The sequence below is a fragment of the Mixophyes fleayi genome, chromosome 3, assembly GCF_038048845.1.
Source record: "Mixophyes fleayi isolate aMixFle1 chromosome 3, aMixFle1.hap1, whole genome shotgun sequence".
Taxonomy (NCBI): domain Eukaryota; kingdom Metazoa; phylum Chordata; class Amphibia; order Anura; family Limnodynastidae; genus Mixophyes; species Mixophyes fleayi.
This window is the reverse complement of record NC_134404.1, coordinates 134939767-134956963: the sequence shown is the minus strand read 5'-3', so window position 1 is coordinate 134956963 and position 17197 is coordinate 134939767. Positions and strand designations below refer to the sequence as shown.

The following is a 17197-nucleotide window of genomic DNA, read 5'->3' as shown; positions in this document are numbered from 1 at the left end:
GTTCAAAAATTCTCAAGAAAATCCTAAACTTAGACTAAAAAATTAGACAGAAATTAAAAGAAGACAAACAGGTTTAATCAAGTCTGAGCTATTTTGAACATGCTCGAGCATAAGGGCTACATTGTATAGTATTTTTAATAGTTTTCCATGTGAACAGTGAACACAAACCAGTAATATTCACTGTTCAAATTAAAAACTTTTTAAAAGCATTTAAAAATGTAGTTATTTAAGCTGAAACATTCATCAAAGCAAACTTAATATTCTTTGATCCCCAAACGAGAACTTTGAGATCCTCAAACCAAACAATTTTCATTTCATTTCAAACCGGTTTGAATTATTTGAACGTATCTATTAAATACCATTTCCTGACTTGCATAAACCTAGTGGTGTGTTCTCCAGAGCAACCAGATTCTATCTGTAATTTTCGTAGTTTCACAAATGAATGCACACATCTGATTGGTTTCTATGGGAACAGAGCACTCATTTTCATAAATGTACCCTACTGAGTAGCGGTATGGTAGCGGAATGGATAGCACTACAGTTCCGCAGTGCTAGAGCCATTGGTTTAATTTCAACCAGGGCATTATCTGTGATGTTGTAGGTTAATTGGTTTCTGAGGAAAATAACCCTATTGTGTGTCTGTGTGGTAGGGAATACACATTGTAAGCTCCATAGAGGTAGGAACTGATGTTTATATTTAAACATACTCTTTGATTGTTGCTTAATATATAGGTGCTATATAAAAAATAATTTAATAATAATACTCTGTAGTCCCACCCCTGGAACTCCCACCATTACTGAGATATAAACCTTAGAAATTGTTGTTTGGAGATCAGGGATTTGGATGTCGACCCTGTGTTAAGACTGGTCATTAAGCTGGTCCGATGTTCAGCCAAATTTAGCCAATTTGGGATGAGAATTGCCCCCCCGTTATAAATTTGGTGAACCCATGGAACAAGTCTAGCCACAATAGCTGGAAGGGTCAAATCTTATTGGTCTAGATCTTAACAGAGGGAGGGGCGTGAAATGAAAGGAGTTTACTTCACTTTACTTTATTCTTAAACAGAGTGTAAAAAAGCAGAAATGTGGAAAAACATTTGTGGTATTTTGTCTTTATTTACATGATACCCTCGTTTGGGGAGTCTTTGTTTTGCTTTTTCAACATAAATTAAATAATTGCATTTATATAGATAGAATGTGTACATAGGACTTTACATCTTGGCTAACATTATATACATACATTACACAGAAATACATACATTTTAATGATATTTCTATTACAGTCTATAGTCTGACAGGACATTACAGTGTTATTCTTATATCTTGATGAATCACTGTATAATATACACAGAATAAGATGTAGCTGGCAATAAATCTCTTAACTTTTTTGCCATTGTGCTTTGATAAAAGTGTCTCTGATAATGATGAGAGAAGATACACTAGTTCTGAAATATATCCTGTAGTAAATCACTCACTTGACACTGTTGGCCGAAATTGTTTGGCAAAATCTCCACGTCTTATGCACAAAGACCCAAGAAATCCTTCCTCTCTTTGACCAATGAACTGTGTACCCTCTTGTAACAGCAGTAAAGAGAAGAGCTTTGTTTACAATCGTAGTTGCCAATTAGAGGTTTCATAAAGCTACTTTTTACTGTAAGTGCACATTTAAGACAATTTCCACTTATGTACATAAAATGAGAAAGTAATCACAGACAGAGAAATATTTATGTACAAACGTGTTCTGTGTTTCTTACATTTAATCCACGGGTGATTGGGATCTTAAATGACTTCCATTGTTCAGTATGAGACACGAGGGGTTACTTTTGTGTAGAATGTCCACTATGAGCTATTTAAATTGACTTTTCAGTGCCCCCTTCCTTATATTCTAGGTAAATCAGAATGTTAAAAACATTCCCACTTTGGAATTGTAAGGAAGACATTGTAGCAATAGAGAAAACTAAATCTAAGTAATCCTATAATTAACAGCAGGAAGAATAAACAGAGAACTCTGATGTAGGCGAGTAAACTCCAGTTATACGTCATGGTATAAGCTCACTGTATTCCTCCAGAGGATCCTGTCACTTGCAATGTGATGAATGAATTGGTGTTTTAATTAATGCTGTCTTGGACAAAGAATGTACACAGGGACATTAGTGACTGATGCTTTTAGACTTGCTTATTAGCAAATAAAGGGAATTTTAATTTATTCCACACATCCCGAGTTAATCAGAAGTGCCCCCTCTAAAGTTATTGGCTGTGTGAGAGGCTGCAATACGCAGATTACTAACCTTTCTGGCTTCTCTTTCTGGAATGTACAACCCAGCCTTCTCTAATTCTACTGACATTTTACAGTGAGAAGGAGTGCACGACTGAGACCTTCCAGGGAAAGCAGTTTGGAAGAATTGGTAATAAATCTAGCCTCTCCTAGCTCTCCAATGCTATATATAACAACACCAATCCCTTATAAGTGTCTTGTGATCCTAAGAGGACAATTTGGGGTTATTTGCACATTTCTGTTGTCACAGAAACAATATTTAATCTGTATAGGTGCTTGAGGAAAAGTGTCGCTGCTTTTGACTCATTCATAGCCAAAGTATGGCAAGGAAAATATGAATTCTGCAGATCCCATTGATATAGAGCATTATTTGTAACCACAAGGACAGTCTACATACAGGTACAGGCAGTATCTGGGCTCACTGGCTGGTGCAATAAAGGACAATGGCTATGGGCAAAAAAGATGATGTGATCAGGAAAAAGATGACTCGTTTTTGGCCACATTATCACACTCCACATAAACATCAAATTCATCCACATCAGAGAAAGGAAGTCCGTTCGCCGGCACATGCTCACACACCGTGCTTCGTGTAGTAACCCGTGTAACACTGGGAGAAGACCTTCGAGACCCTAGCCTTTTTTTCCTCCCATGACACATGACTTCCTTGAACATCTCACGGAAACGTGTGGACAGTAGGTTGTACAGGATTGGGTTAACCGCCGAACTCAGGTAAAATAACACCCCGGAGATAACATGGACAAAGCCAAACATCTGGTGCATTTCTTCTGTCCAATCGTCAATGAAACTCCACATCAGTCGTTCGGTGTGGAATGGAGCCCAACAAATCCCAAACACCACCACAAGGATAACTGTAGGTGCAAAAATATAAAGATGACGTATGAAACTAGCAGTTCTGTCGTAACAATAACAGTCATGTTTTATACACAGTCCTAAAAAACAAAACAAAATCAAAACATGCAGTTTGTCAAATAAACATTTAGCAACACTTTGGAACTCTATTTTAATACATTCTCTACAATAGCACTCATTGTTCTTACAGCAATCTACCACTAGCTAATGAAAGGGTTATTATTATGCTGCTACAAAGCACAGTACAATTATTTCTTTGTAAGACTAGGTTTTATTAAAGGTTTTATTAAAAAAAAAAAAGTAAGACAAAGAATGACATTATTTTAGGCTTATTTAGTTTTTGTTAAGGAAGCTACTACTATAAGCAGGTCGCACATATAAAAATGCACTTTGTCTGGAAAAATAACCGTGTCATTCAGTGAAAGATAAATATTATTTTCCCCTTGCCTGTTGTGTTTCCAGAATAGTGTTAACAGATAACATTTCTTGTCACTTTCTCAGTTCATAACCTACTTCATACCTGACGGCCCCTGGGGAGAAAGGTTAATGTTCCTCCAGGTATGGCTCCATAATTTAACAATTATTTAATAATTAATAATTGGGGTGTACAATCGAATCCCACAGCGCAAAGCAGACTTCCTAATAAGGACATGATCAGACAAAAAACACCTACAGTTAAAAGGGGAGAGCAGCCATGAGCTGTCAGCCTGAGACATCCCAGAGCTCCATCCAGCTGGATACAAACATCACCTGGACATGCTGCAGGGTCACATAATCCCTGGAACTTCCTATCAATCAGAGACAGTGACAGCATACTGCTTTCCTTAGGACGACCTGTCAGAAATAGATGATCCCTCTGCAAGCTAATAGATATCAGTGTCTATAAACATGTATAATGTATGGGACACATTACATCAGCGGAGCAGTTCCTCTTCCAGGAATACTACAAGCCATGCTCCGTGATCTCATTTCATAGTATTTACAGGGACAATATAGCACTGGAAAGTGAAAAAATAAATAATAAAAAGATCAAAGCTTAATATATAGATTGAAAGTGGGTCCATTCCTCACACCATAGAAGTTCACGTGTCTTTTAAGAGGCTTAGCTTATTGTTCTTGAACTACTAGTTAGCTGTTAGTTTTTGAATGCCAATATATGGCACGCTGTGGTTTGTATCTGTCATAATCTTTTCTTCTTCTGGTTTGTTCATGAGTTTTCTTTTGTTACATTCAAAACAAAGCACAAAACGTGAGAAAACATCAGGGGATATAGAGTAGTATAGACATTCATTGACCCCTACCCTGTGATATGGTGATGAACGATATACAAATGGCAGGGAAGAGACAGAGAGAAACTGAAGCAGACATAATTATTTTTACAGTAACCTCTGTGCTATGAATATAATTGCTGTCCTTGTGCACAGCATATAAGGCAGGGCTTAGAGGTCTCTATGCTTTCCCCATTGGTTTTCTTGTGTTGGGTTTCATTTGGATGAGCCCTTATAGTATCCAATTGACTGCTATTAACACTGAGGGCCTCAGTTATTGTTAGGAGCAAATCCAACTAAAGGGTGTAAATCCAATTTCTCATTTTCTGTGCATGACAGGGAAGTACTGCCTGCCTTTTCATGTAGCACATAAATACTGGGCATCTTGTTTTTTACACTACAATTTAGAGATAAGTTGGGGCATGTGCCCCTCACAAATCTGTCTGCACATTTTTAAGTTTACCCCCCGCAGCACAATACCGTATTGCCAAAGTGAAAAATTGCATACTTTAGCTGGATATACTCCTAATTCCTTACTCCTAAATATTGTAATAAAAAGCATTTACTAGATTTATTTACATTTCTTTTTTTACTTTTAGTTCTGCTACAAAGGTTTGTATGCAAGAGCTTAGCTTAATTGACTTTACTACTAGGATATGACTTCAATGTGTCAGTCCCATATCTGCTACTGAAATTCTAGAACTCAGAACTCAAATTTTCCTACAATTTAACCTACTAATTAACCCAGAACTAGTTTTGAGGAAATCTTTTAAATGTTTCATTGGATTTGTAACCCCTAGTATGGGATAAAAATTCTAAACCATTTTAAGTGGAATTTAGGCAGGATAGTCTCAATTCGAGGGCTTTGTCCCGCCATCCCGATTGGGACAGCTTTTTCACGATTGGGCTGAAATAGATGATTGTGTGCCTGATGAATCTACGAACACAACCTGCACCAAGTTGCATTTTTAAGATGAACACGGAACTTGACAGCAGAGCCGTAACTAGGGTGGTTCGGGCGGTGCCGTCGCCCCAATCGCAAGCCCGAGGGGGCGCAGCAGCCGCCCGCTACCTTCCCCTCTGTGGCACAAAGTAAAAAAATAAATATATATAAAAAAAAAATAATAATAATATTGCCCCCCCCCTCGCCCGCGACTCATGCAGGGGGGGTGCCGTGAGTCGGGGGAGGGGGGGGGTCGGTTGCCGCGAGTCGGGGGAGGGGGGGTCGGGTGCCGCGAGTCGGGGGAGGGGCTAGTGTGGTGGCTGGTCAAACAATGATCACACTGTCTGTCAGACAGTGTGTATAAAGTTATTTGTCAGGACCCGCCCCCTCCCCTTCCAGGATGCTGTGCTCTGCTCCACCCCCCCCCTCTGAAAAGAAAGTGAGGAGCGGCCATTGCTTAGCAGAGAGAGTGAGTCCCCTGCATCTACTGCTGACTGCTACCGGTATGCTGACCATCCAGGAGGGAAGAAAAATAGGTAAGTAAATGTTATATTGTAATTAAAATATATATTTAAAAAAAAAATAGGAAATAGGGTGCTCCATCCAGGAGCAAAAACTGAGGGAGTGTAGTGGGGAAGCAAAAGCTATGGGGGCAGGGGACATGAAAATGTATAATGATTATTTTTTGGTATTGTATTTTTTTGTATTTTGCATTTATGTATTCTCCCCTGTCCCTCTCATCTCCCCCACCTGTGCCACCCTCTCCCCAGTCCCTCTCATCTACCCCACCTGTGCCACCTTCTCCCCAGTCCCTCTCATCTACCCCCTTGTGCCACCTTCTCCCCAGTCCCTCTCATCTACCCCCTTGTGCCACCTTCTCCCCAGTCTCTCTCATCTACCCCCCTGTCCCACCTTCTCTACAGTCCCTCTCATCTACCCCGCTGTGCCACCTTCTCCCCAGTCCCTCTCATCTACCCACCTTCTCCTCAGTCCCTCTCATCTACCCCCCTGTCCCACCTTCTCCACAGTCCCTCTCATCTACCCCCCTGTGCCACCTTCTCCCCAGTTCCTCTCATCTACTCCCCCCCCATGTGCCACCTTGTCCCCAGGCCCTCTCATCTACTACCCCCTCTGTGCCACCTTGTCCCCAGGCCTTCTCATCTACTACCCCCTCTGTGCCACCTTGTCCCCAGGCCCACCTTCTCCCCTGTCCCTCTCATCTACCCCCTTGCACCATCTTCTCCCCTATTCCTCTTACTTGTCATCCTGCAGCCCACTTCCAGCACTGGGTTTATATGTATTTAAAAATCCAAATTTATATAGTGTATGTCGTGTAAAGTACAGGAAATAGAAAATTTGTCATTTTCATATTCATAATCTATGATTTCTATTTTCCTCCACATAGTGTCTATTGCAAAAAATACAGGTGTAGCCAAAGGCTCTTATATTTCTTCCCTATAGTGAGAGAAATTTGTATAGGTTACACCTGTATTTTTGAGGCTACCAACTGCACAGCAATACAAAATAATTCATTCAGTAAAGTGCTAGCCACACCCCCACATTAGGTTGGCCACACCCCCTTGGCAAATGTCACTCTCACTTAGATGGAGGGCGCCGGTGCCCTGTCTCGCCCAGGGCACTAAAATGTCTAGTTACAGTACTGCTTGACCGTACCTGCGCCCATGTTTAAATCCAAGTGGATATCAAGTTATATTTACATTTGAATCTGTGTATAAGTACGCTCTGCCTAAACAGTACTTGACAGTCATCACTATCTGTTAGCACTTACACGTGCCCTGTGAAAAACATGTACTTAAAAGAAACCTAGACCTTGAATCGGCCCCATTTGTGTTGGTATGCTCTCAACACGCCCTTACTGTACACTGCCTATGGTCTATCCACCCCTTCCTCTCTGTTCCACAATCAAGTCATAGGCAATAGTAAGTGTCATTTGGATTTGGACATGAATTGCATGCATTTGCATTCTTTGGTGTAACGTCACAAAGGGACATACATTTGAAGAGGAATCAGGTCCTGTATGTATTAATCTATTCACTGATGGTCTGCATAGCATTATGATAACTACGAGAAACCCTGCTCTGTGCTTCACTATTTTCTATGCAAGACTTTTCTTAAAAATAATGTAAACCTGTGTCCCCTGATCAAATATAAAGTCCCGCTCTATTCTATGCAACTACCACTAGCCTGTTTCAAACAGGCAGAGGTTTTGTCGATATACCCTTCCTCTGTAAGCTTTGCTTTTGCATGTATTGAAAGGACTACAAAGAAGTCACATGATAAACAGGCTAGTGGTGGTTGTATAGAGCAGAGCAGTGCTGAGCCATTGATAGATTTTCATGACCCAATGGGTCAGGAAAATGGCACCCGCTGGTAAGTATTAGGTGGAAATTCCTGAAGACAAACATAATCTCACTGAGATATGATGTACAATGTATACCATAAAATATGCTTAGTGAAACATATTTCAATTAACTAATAAATCAGCCACTGTATACGTCACATTGTGACTAATGACAGATAGTACAAATAAGTTTTCTCTGTGATATCATACTTGTATCCATGTGTTCTGTAGACTTTTTTAATAATGTTTATGTTAGCTTTTCAATTAAATGTAAAGCGAAGCTAGTTAAAATGTAGAAATGATAAGGTTTCTCTCTGAGGAAGTCATAGTCACGAAACGTAACGGGTCACTTACCTGTGGGATCCATCTTCCTTACAGTGTGCCTTGGACCTTTTGTTTTTGGTCAAGACTTTGTCTCCATACTGGGATAACGCCGCTGATAAGGACTACAGATAAGCTTCAATAACACTACTTTAATGTACGGGCATTTGAATGCTGTTTTTTATGTTTTTTATAATTATTTAAGTATATCACCATCCTTTACCTGCAGCCTCATTCTGATTGATTATATATGTCTAAGGAAAGGATATATATGTTAAACATAATTATGTAGGAAACTGCAAGTCTGATGTATTATAAAGAACATAGTACACTATATTGTCTTCTATCTTATGGAGTTTTCAGCTTCTAAACTGGCTTCAGCCCTTTAATACCTCCAAGTTGAAGAGGAGTTCTTATATCCTTTTGAAATCTACCCTTGCATCATGTAAGCCTCTTTTAATTATATCTTTGGTGTGCGGCTACTTGCTACACTGTGTGGGCTTCAGCACTGATACTTTGTACATACACTATGTATGGTGCTTTTGTTTTGTGATTTAAGGTATTGCCTATGTTCAACAACTCAGGATAATTCTGTAGTGCAGTACTTGTAAAAACATGGATCTTCAAGGATCAATTATGACTCAAAGCCTATGTGAAACCTACTCAAAGGTTAATCACCTGGCATCCGCCATCCGGGCACTCCAGTTGAAAGACAGTTTTCACAATATAAAGTCTAGTTTTTATACAAACAAATGGTTTCCCTACAGGACACAGCATTATCTGAACTATCTACAGTTTGGAAAAGCTCCTAGCACTCTCTGTCTCACTCTGTCTCTCTCTCTTTTATATGGAAACTGTAAGTGAATGGAACAGAAATAGAGTTTTACAATGAAGACAGTAGGAGAAGTGAAAGCATGGCATACCACCATATACCAGCCCACTCTGACCTGTGTATATATATATATATATATATATATATATATATATATATATAAATGCTGTTGATAGCACGTACATGGATGCAGAGAGTTTACATTGTTTAAAGAAAACAGTATTATAGATTTAGCTTTGTAACAAAAAACATGGAAAGGCAATAGATATTTTTCACTATCCATTACATTTAGTAAATTAATATGGAAAGCAGTCTTAAAGCTTATTAAAGACATCACCTGCGTTGAAATACCAGACACTCCAAAACACCTTCTTCTCCTTTTGCCTATAAATGGCTGTGATTGCCAAGTTAGTAGGCTTATACTCCACATTTAAAGCGCTGCAAATTGCAGCAGATTGAAACTATCAAATGGCCCCATCTGTAACCTCCGTTATGTCTCAAATTTGGCATATACTGTATATAAAATGGAATTCATGACTAGTATTCTTCTTAACCCTGGAAAATTCTTCGGGGGAGATTAGGAACCCTGGCACTCCTTCTTTAGAGTTCGCTTACCTTTTTCATGAATAATTTTCATTAGGTCATAACAATAATATTAAATATGATGATGAAATAAATAAACAGCTTCAGTGCATTTTTTATTCATTATAATGGGTACCTACAGATTAACTGTTGGCAAACAGATCCCCCATATATATATATACAAGTTAACCCGTGCATGATACTCATGCATTCTAGTCAAATCAAGCTACTTAAGGTGTTAAAAAGGTTCTTGTCATGCATTTGGGCCTAGCCCAGGCCTCCTCAGGGGAAGAGCGTTACTTCCCGACGCAAGCGCCCTTTTTTAATGTGGTTTTGTCCACATGTCACCACCTCATCATTTTTCTCCATCACCTCATCCTTCATCTTTATCGCAACATCCTTCATCAAGCTGCTTAAGGTGTTAAAAACTCCCCACTGTCACCCCCGGCAACCACCAACCACTCCCAACTGTCACTTCTCCTTCAAGAAATATATAGGTCAGTGTATAACTCTGCCCAGCAGGTGGCGCTGCAGCTTGTTTTTTTTTTTCACACACGCCACTAGGCATTTATATAGTAGATATATATATATATATATATATATATATATATATATACGTAAATTATGTTTTGCTTCGTTTTGAGATCCGAAATGGGCGCGAGAAACCGAGTCATAACTTTGTCAGATCTTTCTCCAAATGCGAACCTCTCATCTCTCGTATATAATACCGGTTTGCTGCAATATTTTAGCTAAGTGTAGGATGTTCTTTTCTGTTCTTGTTTACATTCTGATTTTCTGAACATTGTGGACCATGTGCTATTGTTTAGATGTACTGGCTCATTCTTAATAAAATATGTTTTCAGAAAAGAAAATGAACAAATGAACAAAGCTCTGAAGTGGGAAGCAGGGCTGGAGATAGATTTATCTCATTGTACTATTTAAAAAAATATCTATTATGGTTTATGATGAATTCTGGAGATAAAAGCTTAGGATAAATTAATTTTATGCAATAGAATAATAGAGATTATTAATATGAAACAAGTCAAAGATACATTGGTATGTAGTTATATTAGACTCAGAACATAGATATAAGCAGTAAATTCCATCCATTAAGATACTTAGGCTACAGTGGATTCTACACAGGAAATAACTTGAGCAACAAGGACAATGAATGCGCAGTGCTCTGTGAATTATTTTTCTTGTATATGGATTTATCAGTTGGCATAAAGGCACTGAAGACTACAAAGTGAAACAGTTCCTGATTCAATGGCCATACAGCAGATCAGATGGAACAGGAAGGACACCCGTTGATATATTGATGAATCCATTAGCAAAGTCAGATCTGTCCTGAAATTACTTGCTGTAACCCAGGAGCCATTCATTAGGAGATGGATTTTCCATGTAGACACATTAGAAATCTAAGTGCACGTGCCATATGTCAGATTGGTCTGAAAGCATTATTCAGTATAGGATATTGTAATGCGTCTCATTATATGTTGCACAGACCTAACTTAGATCTCTTAACATCATTATGCTCAGGTTTCCCAACACTCATACTACTCAAAGATTACATTAATCCTTCCATTAGTATCTAATATAAAGTGAGCATTAATCTAAGTGGTAAACCATCTATTCAACCATAGCTTACAACCAAAGCATACACACTTCCAGGCACACTTTATATCATACTTGTTTACTCTCATGGAATTTCTGGGATAATCCCGAATTTCAGGGAGTCCGCCCGGACTCCCGGAAGAGTAGGCATCCTCCTGGACACGTGTGTAGGCGGGACTTAATGATGCGCCTTTAAGCAACTATTCAATTCCGCAAAATTGTGTTCTCACAGATAATAGGTTTTAAAAGTTGGCTGTATTTGGTGAGAGGGCCCATTTAGTTGCATTTTCATCCTTCATGTTTCAATTTAAAAACATGTGATAAAGACAGTCATGGTGTCTTCTCATTTTCACCATTCATTTACGCCAAAATTAAGCTAAAACAGAGTAGTTATTTTATGAGAAATACTGAACAATTACAATAGCTGACGAGGTGATCCAACAGAGGCAGTAGGCTGAACTTTCAACTTACATTTTACTCTTTGTAGCATGTTCAATTCTATTCACACCTGCACTTCAGCAGATGTAGCTGGTGATTAATATCCTATGAATGTGGGCGTGCACCCATGTCTTCATCAGATGGACATTTAGGGGCATATTTATGAAAGAGAAAATAGCTCATTTGTGTTTTCACCGGAGTTTGGCCTTCTCCCTCTCTATCACATGGTGGTAACCCTTTGGTAGAGAGCGAGAAGCTCTAACTCCAGCAAAAACAGGAATGAGCTCTATACCCTTTCAAAAACAGACAACTTGCAATATATGGCACTTGAAGCTGCAATATTAGGGGGGGTCTTTTCTTTATTTGTCATGTGAGCAGCTTCTACAACTAGCTCTAAGATAAAGGTCTGATGATCTGGTCCATATTCTGCTGCTGGAGCTCTTTTGGTGAGAGGCTGTGGCCATTAAAGTCCAGGGATTGCTTGAGAAGTCTCAAGCAATCATCAATCTGCTTACTTAATAGTCCAATAAGTTTGCATGCCATACCTTGCCCAGGGCCATCTTAACAACATTATGGGCCCCCGGGCAAAGCAGTGCACCGGGGCCCCTAGATATAGATATATAGATGTATACAGATACAGATATAGATATATATAGATAGAGATAGATAGATGTACTTGCTCAGTGACCCTTGTAGGTTTTTTTTTTCAGGTTTTCTTCTTTTGCAGGATTATTTATTCTCATTAAGAGCCGTGCCTATGGGGCCACCTTGCCCGTGGGGCCCCCGGGCAGCTGCCCATCGTGCCCAATGGAAAAGGTGGCCCTGACCTTGCCTGAAATAGCTCTGTGCATGATCAGAAATAGACCGTACACCACTGAAAGCAAACAACACTTACAGCTGCCTCCGACCTTAGAGGTGGAATTGGTGAGGCAACGGGTGGATGAACGTAGGCCATGTACAGTAAGGGCGTGCTGGCATGCCAACTCAAGCATGCACATAGGGTCCTAAGAATGGCTTGGCAAGCGGTAAGACTCCTCTTACTGCTGCCAGCTAGTATTACCGGGGAGCTAAGCATTGCTCAGCTCTCCCGGAAAGAATTTTTTAATAAATTGCACACTAAAATATTTCCTATCACTGTGTTACGCAGCGAGAGAAAATCTAATAAACGGGGGAATCTCAATAAATAGTATTAAACTCTATTTGACTTTTTTTTAGCATGATTACAGGAAACTGCCCAATAAAGTATATTACACTTTTTAATGTAGTGTCATTAGAATAATGAAGTGTTCCTTTAACCACTGCGATATCCATCACAACAGACATTGTGCTGTTAGTCCTGCCAACAGTACAGTATGTTTCGATCTGATAATACATGATAATATCTTAACAGCAAGTACTGGTTTTAATAGCCTACTTTACCGGGTGACCTCGCTATACGTCACTCTCATTTTATCAACTCAAAATACTGTTCTTTATTTGTATGTAGTTTTAAAAATACATTAATAAATTAAAAATGTAAGCACAATGGGCCACAGCACATCATCATGAACAAATTGCTACCCTTGTATTTTTAGTCTTCACCCTTTCTTTTACTAGAAAATCCATGAGATCTACTCCTGGAACTCCAACAGTGATGCAGACACCCACATATTAAATTCTCCACCCTGTGTACCTCAGACTATTCTAAAATGAATAGATGTTGTCTAATTAGCTGTCAAATGCTGTTATACAGTACAACCCATTTTCTGTAAGTCTTATTACGCTATACTAGTTCCCCATTATCATTCCTATCACTTTATCATACAACTCCTATATGTACATTTTTCCTTACATCTCTCATCTTGCAATCAATACCATAACGTCCATTTCTCTATCACATAACTACTGTCACTAAACCCAATCACACTACCATCACAATACCATACCTCAACTGTAACTACTGTAACACAACACACTGTAATAATTTATAACTGCAAAAATCAACCGGTATTAATATTTAATATTTAAGTACAAATAACATAAAATAATTACACCTAAAAGCACACAAATAATTATAATGCATGCCTACAAAATTATCAAAATATAATACCCTTCATAACCCAAAGTGGACTGTTGATCTTATAATAACCAAATCAGACAACCAAATATGTGTTCTGATTTTGATGTTAAGGAAGGTACTATGCTTTATTATGCCCTGTAATTAACAGACTCATATTCAAATAGAACATCTTTACTATATAGATTCCTGTCACTATTCCTAATGAAGCAGGACCAGCACATATGCACTTGTCCTGCTCTTGCTTCAGGTTGTTACTGGGCAAGTGCTGCACATGTCAGTCGGAAGTCAGTGTAAGACAGGATAATTGTCTGTGTTGGGTTGTGTGCTGGCTCTATAGATAGGGCTGCATAATGTAGAAATAAAAAAAATAGATGTAACTATTGTAAGCTGAATATTGCTCAAGTCTACCCCATACTTACTTTGGGATGCTAAATGAGGTACATATAATATAAGAATCTATTTTCACTTATCCTCTTAATGTGGCTACCACTGGAGTCTGCATTATGGGACATAATGGACTGTAAGTTAAAGATTTCCGAAAAAAGATAAAAAAAAGGCATCTCCCCTTTGAAAATCAGAACATGTGGGAGCCATATCCCTGAATCAGATGCTGTGCGAAGCAGCCAAGGATGGTAAGTAGAATAAAAGAAAGACTAGCCTTAAACCCATAGATTGTAAGCTTGCAAGCCGAGTCCTCTTACCTATCTGTCTGTCTGTATTACCAAGTATTGTTTAATTACTGTGTTTGTTCCCTATTGTAAAGCGTTATGGAATTTGCTGACACTATATAAATAAATAAATAAATGATGATGATGAAGAGGACCCATTTAAATTAATATACATTTTTCAAACCCATCAATCTTCTGGGCTGTAGCATTTATTTACTGTATATTTCTAGTCATCTAAAAATGTGAATAGTAAATCCCTACATATTAATGTTATGCTAAAATTGTTACTAATTTGCAGCATTTCAAAACAGGAGAAGCAAATTGAAGAATTCATATATTTCTACCATATAAAGGGGCATATTTAATAAAGCACAATAGTGCTTTTAACTGGTCATTAAGATGTCCTCCTGTCCTCCGCAAATTTATTAAGGGTGCATCGCAGCAGATATCCATGATATCTGCTGCTTTGCATCCCTCTTCGTTTTTGGGAGCAGTCACCATTCAACAGAATGGTAACTGCTCCTGGCCGCAATCTAACAAGTCCCGAAAAAACATTTTTTTTCAGGAACTTGTCATGTTAATGTACGCCAGCTGGAATTGAATTGAAGAAATCTAATGCTGTCAGCTCTGCTCCGAAGAGCAGAGCTGGACAGCGCATGTGTGGAGGGATCATGTGATCCCTCCCTGCCAATCACAGCTCTCTCTCTGCAACGATAGTTGCAGAGACAGAGAGGGGATCTTTGTGCGCATGTCCAGTTCTTGGAACTGGACATGCGCAATTGAAGAGTGAAGAGAAGACCCGGAGACAGCGCTTCCGAAGAGGGGGGTAAGTATGATTTTTTTTATCACTGAAACAGCAGTTTTTCGGAACTGCTGTTTCTGTGCAGGGCTGTACATAAATGTGAGAAATAGTTCAATCCTTATCATTGCGATAAGGATTGAAAACTACTTTTCACTTTATGTGAATATTGATAAATGTGCCCCAAAGATAGGTAATAATCTAAAAATGTGTCTGTGGTTCAATACATTGTATGCAGCAACAATCATCACACTATGTATGACACACAGCTCATCTTCACAGCAATCACCACATATTCTCTTGTCTCTGTAATACTATTTGTACTCATATTCTGCTTACTTTGTGACAAGTACAAATTGTCATATTGACCTTATAAAATCCTCCAGCAAACAACACTAATTAGAGAATAAGTAATAAATGTGCCCCTCTTGAGTCCCCCACAAATGCTATTTGTTTATATATTTATTACAGCCCATTCTGCTTCTAACACTGTTAACACTGTAAATGTATACTGCACAGTACAAGTGGACAAGAAACAATTGCTGACTTATTCTGATGTTCTCTCCTTGATGAATGTACAAAGACAAATAAGCCATTCTGAAGACACACGCGTTGTACTGTATGAAATAGTTGGAGTTGTATTTACATACACAGCATAACAGTGACATAACAGGCACTGTAATGCCACTAAATGATCATAATATAACTTGAATATATCATATAAAAGTAAATATAAAATATTTTTGTATTGTAGTTTTTATTATATTTACTGTTTTATTGATGTGCACAACTTATTTAATTTAATACTGTCTTATGGAAACATTTAGTCAATCTTTGTCATCCTGAGCATTAAACTTACATAAACTATCCATAGCATAATGTTTCCTGGCAACTACAGACATCCATGAACCTTACCCACTCTCACCCAATAATGACATTAAATACTTAAATGTGTGTTAAATCATAGGAAATATTCAGGGGACTCATCCAGGTTTGGCATCCCAGCATAAGAGTACAAAAACGCTCAAAAGATCACTGGAAATCAATTTGTTTGTTGTTGTTTTTTAGGTCTAAAAATTTTTTAGATCTCTAATTTTTTCCACTTCTGATCAGATATTCACCCCTTCCACCCACCCTTATGTAAATATTGAAAAGTACATGTATAGTTTAACAAAGCAAGCACTCCAACAACAAGCAGTGCCAGTTTTTTGGCTGAAGTGCTTGGTTTGTTTGGGCCCCCACAAAACAAGCTAACAAATGGGCTTAAGGCATCTAAGCAAACAGTGCTATTAATGAACTCTACTCTGGCAAGTCATGCACCAGTGGAAGCAGTTCTTGCCAGTGATAAGAAGAAGGCCATTGTCATGCCTGGGCATAAGACCAAAAAAATCCACCTCTTATGTGTGGAATTATTTTTACACAAATCCTGACAACAGGTGTCTAGCCATTTGTAGCATTGTAAAGCCACACTTAGTAGAGGTAGGGACCTTAATCATCTATAAACCTCATCCATGTTACGCCATTTGAAGCGAGTTCATGGAAAGCTTTTGTGAAAATCAGAAACTTATGCTAAGAAATAACAATAAGCAGTCCAGCATCAGCTACCTCACTTCTCTCAGCTAGATCCCAGCACCTGCAAACTACACCCCCAACACCTTCATCATCAATATCCTCACAAGTGATCGGAGTTAGTCCTGCATCCAAGTTTCTAAGGTAAGATGACTCTTCCCCTATTCAGGAGTCCTCAGAAGAATCCTTCAGCGTTAGGCCCACTGCTGCTGCTCCTGCTGCTGGGGATAAATCTTCAACCCAGAAGCAGAACAAGAAGAAGACTACTAGTAGTTTACAACAATTGACTGTTAAACAATCCTTTGCAAGAGGAAGCAAGTATGAAAGCTGTCACCCAGTCGCACAGTGGATCACAGACGCCATGGCGACTATGCTAGTATTAGATCTGCGTCCAATATCCACTATTAATGCAGATGGTTTTAGACAGATACTTGAGGTCGAGAATAAGGTCACCTATAAAAAAGAGATGGGTTTTCAAAGAGCATCTAAAGATTTGAAGGCTGTGGGAAAGTCTGAATGAGCGTGGTAGGGAATTCCATAAGTGTGGAGAAACATGGGAGAAGTCTTGAATGCGGGAGTGAGAGGTGGTTATCAGAG

At 38.8% G+C, this 17197-nt stretch overlaps 1 protein-coding gene across 2 annotated transcripts in view; it reads right to left on the bottom strand.

The window, feature by feature from the left end:
- Positions 1-1105: 1105 nt before the first annotated feature.
- The window catches only part of NMUR1 (neuromedin U receptor 1), a 58765-nt gene continuing 42673 nt past the window's right edge, over positions 1106-17197 (bottom strand). For both annotated transcript variants that reach the window (XM_075202367.1, XM_075202366.1), the window contains exon 4: positions 1106-3144. In XM_075202367.1, the coding sequence (XP_075058468.1) occupies positions 2747-3144 (398 nt within the window). In that variant the 3' untranslated portion in view covers positions 1106-2746. The remainder of the gene's footprint in view (positions 3145-17197) is intronic.